The sequence below is a fragment of the Camponotus floridanus genome, unplaced genomic scaffold, assembly GCF_003227725.1.
Source record: "Camponotus floridanus strain SB8 unplaced genomic scaffold, Cflo_v7.5 scaffold55, whole genome shotgun sequence".
In the NCBI taxonomy this organism is placed as follows: domain Eukaryota; kingdom Metazoa; phylum Arthropoda; class Insecta; order Hymenoptera; family Formicidae; genus Camponotus; species Camponotus floridanus.
The window spans coordinates 1046338-1059812 of NW_020229714.1; the positions used below are offsets into that span (position 1 = coordinate 1046338).

At 34.4% G+C, this 13475-nt stretch overlaps 1 protein-coding gene across 3 annotated transcripts in view; it reads right to left on the minus strand.

The window, feature by feature from the left end:
• LOC105253828 (disintegrin and metalloproteinase domain-containing protein 10) overlaps positions 1–13475 on the minus strand; it is a 112689-nt gene that overhangs the window by 12204 nt on the left and 87010 nt on the right. For all 3 annotated transcript variants that reach the window (XM_011262140.3, XM_011262142.3, XM_011262141.3), the window contains exon 2: positions 3650–3910. In XM_011262140.3, the coding sequence (XP_011260442.1) occupies positions 3650–3910 (261 nt within the window). The remainder of the gene's footprint in view (positions 1–3649; positions 3911–13475) is intronic.

The window sequence follows — 13475 nt, forward strand, 5'->3', positions numbered from 1 at the left end:
GTCAAGTTTTAAAAAATAAAAAATGTATGCATATATAAGCATTATTAAGAAGTAAATATACATCGTATATAATATATAATCGTTATATCTAGTTATCTTATGAAAGAGCAAAAAAAAATTAAAGCACAATACCACACACACCTTATTTATTTTTTTGTTTAAACCTTTTCTTTTATTATAGTTAGAAGCAAAGAGAGTTATGGAGGTAACATAAATATTTGATATAGGCAGTACATGCGAGTACGAAACCATGTTCGCGTACGGACGATTGCGAACTCGCTTCGCTCGAAAAAGTATCGATGATGGTTGAAACTTTTGTCGCTCGCTAAAACTTTCTGTGCCAGAAATTACTAGCTTACACAGCAATGTGCTGCTGCTTCGCTGTCTAATTTACTCGGCTAACCAAGATACACGTAGAAAAAGTTATAGCGAATATATTTTTCATCTCTTTCTCAAGAAAAATGAAAAAAATTGAAAAGTGAAATAGGATTTAATTGTAAAATTTAGATTAACTATAATTATTATTTTATATTAATCATAAAACATTGATGTAATTATAAATTAAAAAAAAATAGGAATTTAAAACATCTCTTCACTATTATAAAATAAATGTTAATAATGATAAAATTAATATAAATGTTAATTAATGATAAAATTAATGCATCAAAAAAAAATAAATTACATAATTTGCAGAATAAAATAAATTTTTTTTTCATTATCATGCTACATAAAATTCGAGAATTTATACAGAAAACATATATTATTCATACGAAAATTTTTTCAATAAATCCTGAAACGAATATTTTACCTCTCTTTACAAAAAATACTGATAAATATATATTTTTATCGACAAAGATATAATTTAATGCAAAAAGCAAATCGTGTCATTGTTACGTTATATGGATGGAAAATATTTTACGACATATTTTCAACCAATGATCCAGATGTAAAAGGACAGTTGAATTATTAAAAGCGTCAGACAAAATCTGAATGTATTGCAGATGGTAGATAAACGACAATAATAGAGAGAATATTCAGCAGCATCATGGCGCATATTCCTTTTTCCTTTTAGATAATAGATTGCAGGAAAGCGAAGTCACGTCCGCGCACAGCTGAGCTTATCATAATTCAGAATTCCTTTTGACATAAGAATAAAGAGAATCTTTCGTTTCCGATACCAAAAATGTTCAGCAAGTCTCTAACATCACTTCCGAATTCTTTTTCCCAATTCCGAACTACGAACGTATATATTAATATGTTATATTCTTTAAATCTTTATGCATTCAAAAATATCAAATGAAGAAAGTTTGTTATAATATTATTATATAATAATTATGGGGATCGATTTTTATCTACAGAAAATATATATACATCTATTGAGCTTTTAAAGCGAATAAATTATTTTTCTTCAAAATTAATTAAGAAACTTTAGTAATAAAATCTTGAATTCCGGTTTACAATAAACCCACATAAAAATTAAATATTTTTGTCGACTATTGAAAAATTTGATATAAAAAATATAATTTAAAAATAAATTCTTTGCTTAGGTTGGAAAAACTTTTCATAAATCAAGCAAGCATACGAATAGTTTGCTAACAATGATGAAGTGCTTACTAAGCCCGCGATTTTTAGAACTCTTTGATCCTGAACTGAAGTATGCCTCTTCGTAGCATTATTCGACAAAGACCGTAGCTATAACCGGGTCGACAGGAAAGATCGTGGCGCGAATAGCAAGTGAGAGATAAACTGTTCTCACCCTGATCCATAATTTAAAACGTTCCATTTGCCTGCATAGGCTGCATACTGGGTTCTCGTAAATTATTAGACTGGAAATAAAGGTTCCACCCGATATCTACGCTGACACGCACTTTTGCGTGCCACACCTGGCTACCGGGGAATGTCGCACAGAAGCGATATATACTCCACCAAAAACAATACCACCTCGTCAAAGTCATTCACAACGCAGAATGCAACCGGAATGCACATCGATGATGAAGCGAATGTTTCGGCGTGGAGGTCAAACAGACAAACGCGGTTATAAATTTAAGTATGACTCTTTGTTTGTATAGTTGAGAGCACTTCTCTGTACTTCTATTACATTTAGTTTATTTTGACGAAAGTTCTTTGAGAATATGCAGAGTGTCTCTCGTAAGGTTCAACTTTAGTAGCGCGTCCTGCGATGAATTTGAAGTCGGTGGCTTTCCTTTCAGAAAATTTGATTAGAGATTCCATGTTTTGTTACAACTTTGGAATAATAAATATCTCCGTAAACTAAGTTTCACGTTAAGATTCTATTAGAACTGACTCCATTTGGCATAAAGCGAAAATAATATATTGTTTAATACTAAAACAAATAAACCGCGTACAGATAATTACACCATTATTTCAGTTTAAATTCTGAACGAAAAAAAAAACATTCTATATAGGATCTTTAAATGAAAACTTTCATGCTATTGTAAAATTAATGATATTATGAATGTTATAAAATGATGAAATTCAACTAAAATATTATTTACATGTATATATTGAAAGATATCAGCATTTTTGCATTTTTGACTACTAGTATTTTTCACAGTCATTGTTTTCTTTCAACGTACACGCAACCTATTTTTATTACTTTTGCATGCCAAAAGTACAAACAATGGCATGCTATTATTTTTTCTGCAACAGATATTTTTATTTTCAAAGGATTGTGTGTCATACTACGTACATAAAATAAGCTAACTCATAATTTTATCTCGGCTTTTTGCGAGCAGGTCGAACGATCGCTATCGATCGATTCCGCATAACTTTACGCTGACGGTATCGTTTATGTGAATATATAGGACACTGAGAAGATTGCTAGTGTGATATCATAATACCGCGACTCTATATTTGGAAAAGTACATCGACGCAAAATATAATATTCAAGTCATAGACCTCTAGTGCTCTATAATACACGCACAACTTTATGCACAGCTGCACTTTCTTTTAACTCCTATGAATACTATTGAAATAGGAAAAGTTGGAAAACATAGCATGATTGTTAGAAACAAAAGACAAATAGGTAATGTACTCGATGACATATATTGCATTATCAATTGCAATCTATACATCATTTATTTCGAAAGAGTACTTAAAAAGAACATTGTAATTTTAAGCTTAGCTTGAAATAGCAGTGGAAACTGTGAGAGAATGGCCGTAATTTTAATTTTGTTTAATGTTAATTCTATATATTCCTTCTTTTATTAAAAAATACATTGAATCCAACACGTTTGTTGATGTTGTCAAAAACACGCTTTTGTTCCCCAAATAGAAACAATTATAATTAATTCTGTGGAGCAGCGCTGTTGTTCGAGTGCATTGAATTTGCATCCGGTTCTGAAATATATATATATATATATATATATATATATATATATATATATATCAATGTAGAATCAATATCAATATCAATAGAATTCATATAAAGAATCAAAACAAAAATATCTTATGTGATTTTACGATCCTTGTTTTTTTATCGTTTATAATTGTTTTATTCTCGCATATATAAGAATAAAACATCAAGTGATTATTCTATTATAATCACAAATTTTCAGAAACGGATGTGGATACAGGCGCGATTGATGGAAAGTCTTGTGCAAATATAATTTTTTCTTTGTAAACATACCGACTAGATTGCCCAGGTAAATGTGGGAGATGCTGTCGTAATGCTTCTCTCCCGTAGATCCCTCAATAATTAGATTGTTACTAAAAGTGGTCAAATCTCGCTTTAATCGAATGTGGAAGTCTTTGCCGTGCGCGCGGAACTTCAACGTCACGGTACTGTCGCGATTGATTGACCTCTTTGCCCTCAGGTGACTTCGATGGACCTCCTCGACTGGATATGACAACGTTTCGTAGTGGCGGATGTACTCGTTCAACCGGCGAGCTGTAACAAAAGCAAACAATAGGTTCTTTAAAACACGATAGAGCTCTTGTGATCTAGAATAATTATTTTTTAATTATATATTAATGAAAGAGCAGCACATTCTCCTCGATATTGTATTTGAAAAATTACACATTTTTATAAGTTCATCTTTATTGAATTTCTCCTTGTCATACAAAATGTTAAGTAACCTCAATTAATTCTTGATATAAGGCTCGCTATGAAAAATAGAATGTCGATAACTTGGAAAACATCATAAATAAATATGCAAAATATTGCAGCTGTCTCGTACTTTCTTCGAACTACAAATAGCAGATAATCATATTTCATTTTATCTAGTTTAAAACGAATCGGAGATAAATAATGGTCGACCAAACCCGAGCGTACAAAAACACCGGGAGGAGTTTCTGAGATGGTCGCGTAATCAGGTCAATCGAATAATCCGGTATTTACTATGTGTATTTTTGTGTGAGAAAATCTCATCAGAGCTTGCCCGACAGGGAGATGAACTTCTTTCCGCTCTAATAAGCTCCCAAGCTCGGCTGTCATATATCGCGGGATAAAAATGCGGGACAATCTGAGCCGAGACGATTGCCTGTCGAGAGAATCGTACGGTCAAACCCTCCAGAGATTCTTCGCGAAAATTGTGTCGCGTTCAGTAGTGCCTTTCCACGTCAACGAGACAAGGTGGAAGATGACCCAAAGTTCACACAGAACTTTGCTTCGCGAGCTTGACGTCGTAATTTCCGAGGGTGCATGCGCGAATTTATATTACATGGCATTTTCTTCCTCGTAAAAAAATCCGGAATAACCGTACGCGACAAAGGGGTGGCAATAGCCACGCTACGTGAAAAGCACCCATAATTTGCCCGTGCTTCGCGAATCTACGAGATGTCGCGAAAACGCGGCGATTTTCCTCTCGTCGTCCGGAATCCCGAAATTTCTTCCGCGAGACGCGAGCTTTACTCCCGACAAGCTCTCTCTATCTGTCGCCTGAAACAACGCCATCCTAGTATGAATATTATACGGGGCAAAAATGCACTTTCCTCGTCGCTTCATTTAGCCGATTTCTAAAGAGCACCCGGCAAGTATCTAGCATTATGCTTTACGAGACACGCTCGCGCTCTCTGCCCCGCATTCACGATAAGTGCAATTGCGCAAATGAGAGAACCGGTCGATATCAGACGCATAACTTTTAACGTTGATCACGGTAAATGAGGCACGTAATTTCCGAAGTACTTAATACTTTCGAGCCTGTTTATACCGAATGACGCAAAATTGTGTCATGCTAAGAGAAGATGTCTGCGTAATATAAGTGCGAGAATAGGTATTCTTTTTTCATCTCTCTATGTTTACACGCTACGATATCATAAAGAAAAAAATTGCATTACTCCGGAAATTATCCTTTCCATCTGATGTAACTTTTATACCCATAAAGAGCCATTTTATAAATATTGCGAAGAATTTACAAAGAGTCAAAGGAAACAATTTGCGTTACTGAGAAGAAAACAAACTACTTCGCGATTTTACGTCAGACATTTAATTTTATTATGCGAAAGAATTATGTATCTAATATCTTGGAAAAATCATAAAGCTACTTACTTAGGAGAATTACACGTTCAAAAGTTATAATTAACGTTCCATTAAGGATCGACTGAGTGCATTCCTTCCTCTTTCTATTATCTATTTTGATACTTAATGACATCTTTCAAATGTATTTAACGCTGCAATTTCAAGGCGTCAAAAGGAATTCTAATATCGATAATATTAGACATAAGTAAATTATACTTATCGACTAATTATATTTTTCGCTTCAATAACGAATGAGAAATCTATATTTCATTTAAGTACGAAGAAGTCGAAAAGAAATGAAGGAAATATTAAAGATCTCTGGTTTTTATTCTTACAGTGACATCAAAAAGGAAATTCAGAGACGAAATAAGCTGATTATCCATTCTCGTTCATCCACTGTACCAAGTTATTGAAGAGAGTATAAAATCGAACACTCAGAAGGCTTATTAGACATAATCTTATTTATTATATCTATGTCAATGGAAATATTTTTCTTGTCATTCATTTATATAATAAATGCCGTTATACAATCAATAAAATATCTGCGATATATGCGATTTCCGAAGAGGATACATATAATTTCTCTCTTCATTATATTACCGATATTATGTACGCGATATTTGTGCCAAAGTATGAGAATCAATTATATTTTTCAATGAATCCATGTTTCCGAGTGAATCAATCAATTGTTCCTTAATAAAGAGTTTCAATCAAATTTCAATATTTCTCACCTTCAATTTTCAATATGGAATCAAAATTATTAGACGAACAATATCTACATATAGCTTCAATGAAACAATTTTTAAATAATTGTAGAAAATTTCTAACGTATTAAAATAATTAAATTTCTTAAATTTACTTGAAATAAATAAAAGAAACTAGACGATCTTTGATCTTGATTTGTTAAATCATCAATTATTAATGTTGAATAATTTCGTAATTACATTATTCTTAAACAGATTGATTCTCAATTTATGAAAAAATACTATCTCAGTAATAAAATTCTTATATTTTTTTCGGCAAATAATCCTATATGTATATGAAATAAAACGTTGCAACTCGCTTCTACATTTCCATCCGCTCTCGGATGAATAGAAGGATTCGAAACGAAACATGAAAACGTATCGACATCTAAAGCTGCAGGGACACATATGATGCATGAGACAGACTGCAACGACGTACCTTTTTATGCATTGTAGCGGGAGACGGATCGATATGCATTCGTATAACGTTACTAGTTTATCTCAGAGCGTGAAAATTCCGCTGGCTGTAGCGTGAAGAAATAAATCAAACACGCCGACATCTTTTTGGGTAAAAAAAAGAAAAAATATGGCTGCAACATCTAACGAACAGATGATATTGCAAATGTGTATGTGAAATCATCCAACAAAACCTAATAGTTTGCGTTCTAAAAAAGATCTCTCTCTCTCTCTCTCTCTCTCTCTCTCTTCGTCTTTCTCTCTCGATCTTCTTATTAAATTAGAAAAAGAGAAAACCGTCCGTATATTTTTTGACAGTTCAATAAAATTAGAACGCAGTGCATAAAACAAATACAAATATCAGAATACTGCTTAAAATGAATTTATTTGATATATTATAAAAAACGAATTTGTTTTATTTTTCAATTCTCCCCGAATATCCACTGGACAATGCGATAAATTTATTTTGTTTATCTATAGAGTAAAATTAAACATAGTAAAAAGTGTAGCTTTCCTCACATAATTCTGTTCAGAAACAAAGAGATATCACAAAATTGAAGAGTTAGCATCCTTTGTTATAATTTTATCTTTTTGTAATCCTATTCATTTTTGACAAAATGTAATGAATGAATAAAGCCTATTCGATGCAAACACGATTTATAAATTATCGAGGGAATTAATAATCAGGAAAATACTTTTATGTATGTATGATTTAAACATAAGATAAAATAAAAGATGTAAGAATAAAAATATGTATAGAATAAAATGGCAATTTTGATTTATCAATAATTAAATAATCAAAATTATGCGTGTGATAAAGAAATTGGCATCTTGTAAAAATATGACTCGAAAAACTTCTTTACTATTGCGAACAATCCCGAATTCAGAGCTTAATTCCTAAATAGTATCCGCTATAATTACGAACTATTTTCTTAATTAATATTTATCGTTTCACTCACGTTTTAATTACGCCTTATAAGAAACATTTTTAATATTTCATCCCTGAAGGAATAACTGTGGACATGACAGAATAACAAAACCTATTTTGGAGCTGTAGGGTTGCCGGTTTTGCAACTACTTTAATGTCGACGTCGAGGAGACAGAATGAAAAGTAATATTTCGGGAAGACGGAGAGAGATATCGGAAGATGAGGAACAGTAACTTTCCCTCCGCTTTCCAATTTTCCGAGCAGTGTCTTCGGCCGCGTATTCTTTCGCGTGAATTGCATCGAAAACACTCCTCGGAGCGTTATGATATTTGGATACGAAGATGAAGGAGCCCCAGGGCTGAGAACAAAAATGCAAATTGTGTGTGTACCTGATGATACCGACGGGAGTCATCAATCCTCTCCTTGCCGGCGCTATAGCGTGACAGAAATTGCATTGTTTAACCTTCTAACATATACATTTTGGGGTCGAAATCGTGCGCACTGCATACGAATTATCACGTAAATACAGGCACGTGAATACAATTTTAAATATATTATTGTATTGTTCTCTAAAGCTTTTGTGCTTAAAAAATTAATAAAGTTCTTTTTCAATAACGTTTTAATTGATAACAGTTACGCGTTGAATAGATGTAAAACATGATTTATAAAAATGTATTTTAAAATAATTTTATTATTTTCATAATCTTGGATTTTGTAAGATCTTAGTTTTAAAAAAATTCTCCGTACAATAGATTCTGATTTCTGATTTGACGATCTTCTCGAAATCTTATTTTCTGGATTTTACGCCTGTATAGGTACACATAATTGTATCGTGTACGAAATCTGCTATGGTCATAAGCGAACGCGAGATCGTCACGTCCATTACGCCGGAACAAAATTAAATTCCAAGGTAACGCGTATCAGATGCGGTTATTGAGGCAAACGGGTCAGCGCACGTGCCATTATGCTCTTTGATGTTCCGTGGGTGTAAATACCCAGTAGCCGCCTTTGCATTATCGTTCGTTTCGGGAAGCGTGTCTTCTCTATATCTCGTCGCTATTAAGGTGAAGTGGAGCACAATCAGACGTCTCTACATTTATCGTCTTTGTACATGCATTATCATGCACAATGAGAGGAAGCTGCATCATTATTGAATCTCGGTCACGATACTATTTTTTATGCGATAGAAGTCGTGAATTTAATCAACTCGCACTTCGAATACGATACTCGACTTTCCATTATTAATGTTCCATCTTGCGAATAAATGTCATGTGCCCCGGATGCGATGGATTTTTCAGCACGATTAAAACGCGAGATCGAATACGGCGAGAACGATACTTTCGCGGTCGAGTTTATTTTTCGCGACGAGAGAAACGACGACCGTAGTTTCCAAGCTGGCCAGATTCCCTTGATCCGCTGTTCCAACCAGTTTCGGAAGGATTTCATTTCCGGACGCGACATTACGTTCTGTCCCCCTCTCTCCCTGCACAAACGGAATGGAACGTCTCGGGCAGGAAAAGTCTCGGCGATTTGAAAAACCTCCAAGTGAAATTGCTTCGGCATCCCGGTGTAGTAGAGTAGTATTACCGCGAAATAGCGGCGCATCTTCGTCCATTTTCGCCACTTTATTCTTCGCTTTTTCGTCGTGATCTTTTGTCGAATCCAACCCTCGTAGCAGAGTAATTAAAATGACTCGCTTTAAACAGCCGATGTCCACACACAATGCCGACAATGAAATTAAACCGTGAAAGCGCGTGGAATTCAATTTTCACCTTTCACTACCTTTTACTACCGCATCTTACAAAATAATATTTTTAAGCTCGTTCAATCTCTTGATCTTATGACCTTAAAACCGCGCCGTGATTAAAATTAACGTCGACTGCACGAGGGAAAAATCATTTCGATCTCATTTTCTAGCTCGAGGGATTTGGTAAACCATAAAACACTAAATTCTTCGTTTGACAAATAAATGATCAAATAAAGACACATCTTATTCAGGAAACATTAGTATCATTTATAATATTATTTATAATATTATTTATCATATTAATACTATTTATAATATTATCTCTTTCAAAAATTCTTTGTTTTATTATTCGCAAGAATGTGAAAAAATTGAGACTATAACTTATAAATAGATTAGCTGAGTGATTCTGAGCTATCTTCTTTCTGAATTCTTTGTTAGCGTATCTCGAATTTGAATCGATTCGAGCACATCACAGCTCTCGGAAACTGGTTATAGCAATCTCTGTCACTTGTGGAAGTGACGGATGACACCGGTATCGCGTCGGCGAAGCCGATGAACGGAAAAGCGTGAAAAGCTCAATTTAAATTCTCCGCTGGGGGAAATGTCATAAAAACCATCGAGAATAAAAGCCAGAGAATCTGAATTTATGCGTCTTTCAGTGTACTTCCTGCCAAACCGCGTCTATCGCCGATCTATCGATATAAAATTTTATACTTCTCTCTCGGTATATCGTGGAGAGGAACTAACTTCCGGTAGCCGCTGCTATAGAATATCCACAGGAAACAACGCGCTCGGGAGGTGTAACTCGTCACGAACCGCTGAATCTCTCGTTGCATGGTTTATGAGTACACACGATGGACACATGGCCCGTTCGATCAATCTCACGTGCACGCATGCGCGTCTTGCATAAAGAAACATAAAAAAAAACAATTTTTTAAGCAATAGACAGAAATATAGGAAGAAGAATTTAAAACACGATATTCTGTGACGATGATTGCAAACAGATTAAAAAGAGAATCGTTGTAAAATCTCCAGTTGAGAAACATTTAAAAGAGTGAGAATTATTAATGGCATAATAAACAACATATTTTCACAATATATAATAAGCGAAATATATTACACGAGATATTATCAGACTCGATGTAATTAAATTATCCTTGCCATTAATTTAAATTAGAATTACGTATGTTATATAAAATTACACGAGGATGGCTCATTCGTTAAATCGAGAGCTGGTCGTGATCATTTTTCTTAATTAAATATTAATCTTAATTAACATCTAGATCAGAAATAATCCAATGGCATAATTTAATCATGTGAACGCGACAAATCCGTAAGCTTCAGGCAAAATATAAATTGCTGCTGAGAGTTAAATAATTTAATTTAAACGCTATATAAAATCTAATTTGTACGTATTACCCGACTAATCACCGACGCATATGTGATGCATCAGCAATTTACGGCGCTAGAAATGATCATTTTTAGAACGATGGTCTTCAAACCAAAGTAGAGCTCACAATTAAAGCTCTCTCTTTAGTCTCCATGGCAGATGTAATAGAGGAGAGTCGGAATTACTAATAGATGCTAGACGATGTAGCGCGAGATAGAATGCGGTTGCTCGTGTGTAATTAGTATTATTCTGGAAATAATTTCGAACAATATGGCGGACAAACGAAGCCACCAAACAAAATTAACTAACTTCCAAGCTTCTGAACTTAGCGTTGCGAAACTTTTAGCGCGCCTGCGAGTTTTGCTTTGCCTCGTTCACATTTAAATATAACGATCGCGTGATCACTCCTCGGGGAAATAGAGCGCACTGCAATATACGCAGGTAACTACTGGTCTCCGTAGTAATACCAACAACGTTAAATATGTATAATACAACCCTCACTAATTATTTACAATGATTTTCGGAGAATCCTCGTATAATGAAATTCAGTGTAAAACGTTTACGGAGCCCAAATCTGTTTGTCTAACTTTCACGCAGCTTTTCTTGCGCGAAAATGTAATAGCGCTATCAATATCTTCAAAGTTAAACGAAAATGGAGTGCTTTATAGCCGCAACTTCCTCGAAAGAGAAACCGTGATTTATATATCGAGTGATTCTAAAGACCACTTTGGATCACTTCAGCCTGATAAACACTCATCGATCGAACTTGACAAGCATATAAAAAGTTCGAGATCTAATTAATAAAAGAGAGAAAAAGCGAGAGAAAGAGAGGAGAGAGGAGAAAGGGAGATAGAGAATTGATAGAGCATAACTATCTCTTGACTATATCATGAATTCGCGATGACAGCTCTCAACTTACTCTGTATTTATCGTCGAGCTATGACAAGCATATGACAAGGAAATTTATTATCCCATATGATAAATTGAACGCATCTTGGTTCGAAAAACAAAAGAATGCAAGAAAAGAGGATTTCGACTTTTACGAAAAAAAGATGTTTTCTTTCTTTTTTTCTCTCTCCCTTAGATATTTTTTTTTTAAATTACCTTCTGCAGAGTGTAAAAATGTGCCAAACACTCGATGGTATGTTACTTTTTTCTTGAAAAATATCTGATAATTATTTTTATATGATTTCTCGCACAATGATGATAACCTCACATCGAGTAAATCGAATTAATCGCGAAAACATTTCCTTTGAAAAGTTTATTATGCTTTTTAGTTATTATTCAAAATTGCCCCAAATTGTTTGAAAAACAATAACGGGACTTTTAAGTAAATATAAAACGCAAATATATAATAGTAATGATGCATTGATATCGTGGCATATTCGACGCCACATTAATTTCTATCAAATTCGTTGCAAATAAGATCTTGTCTCGCAAGAGAATCTTGCATTGTCTCATTCTCTCCCTCCCTCTCTCTCTCACTCCTTTTTCTCTTCCGTAGATTCTCTCGTTCTTCTAAGTTAACGTCGATGTTTACCGAAGTTCGCCCGGGGGACCGAGAATTTACCACCTCGTGACTCGAGGGGTGAAAATAGGGTTGACTTGGTACACGTTCGATCAGCCCCACGAGGGGAGCTCGTGGAATGTCTTTTCTCCTACAGACGCGCGATCTACGTGTTGATTCCTGTCGTAAGAGGATCTCGTGTAAGTAAAATGGAAGACCCTCCCCGCGCTCTTGAAATTCGCATCGTCAAGAATTTAACGCCGTCGCAACCGGGATAAGGAAGGGATTTGCCCGGAGCGCACGAACCGGGAATTTACGGAAGCGCGATGTGTCGCTCGAAAAGTAAAACGGACGATAGTATTTGTCATTATTATACCCGCGGCATTGTCGTGTGAAAGCCACGATAACCGAACGAACAATGGATGATTTGATATAAAGTAAACCGTAAAAATATAAATCTGACGGTTCAAAATAAAGGACATAAAATAAATTAAAAATAAGTGAAAATAAAGGGAAAAAATTGACCCGCTTGAATTTTTTTTCCAGGAATATTTTGACTTATAAATTATATATTAGAGTTAATATTTTCACAGTTGAATTCTAAGTAGCATAAATATATATACTCGTTTTAATCGATACATAATCATAAAGTACACTATAATTAACAACTGTGGAAATTGATTAAATTATGCTTGTCTATTAATATAAACAGAAACGTTGCTGGAATACGATTATTTATACTCTAACTACAAATCATTAAAAACTGCAATGTATTTCAAGAAAAAAATATATTCTTGCAATCAATTTAGTTTCTAAAAAAGAATCAATGCTTCCATGATTGTCAGAAACAGTTAATTAATTAGCAAAAGCTGTAAATAAAATAAATTAGAAAACTAAACATTGTAATAATCCTATCCATACTTCGATTCGTTTATTCTATCACTGAAACCGATATGCAGAAGCATTATTGGACGATGGATTTGGTAGACCCAACTTGGGTGTTAACCGAAGGACAGTAACGAACGGCGGGGAGGAGGAAATCAATTGACCCAATTTCACGTGCCGGCCTTGTCTACCTCCATTATCTAATTTAACTATTTAGCCGACTGTTCGTGCACTCCCCCCGACATAAAGACTTCAGAGAATAATACTTTCGCGCGAGTGAAACTCGAGAACCGCCGATTAATGCTCTCTCGCTCGCGCCAGCCAATTGAGATTTATTACA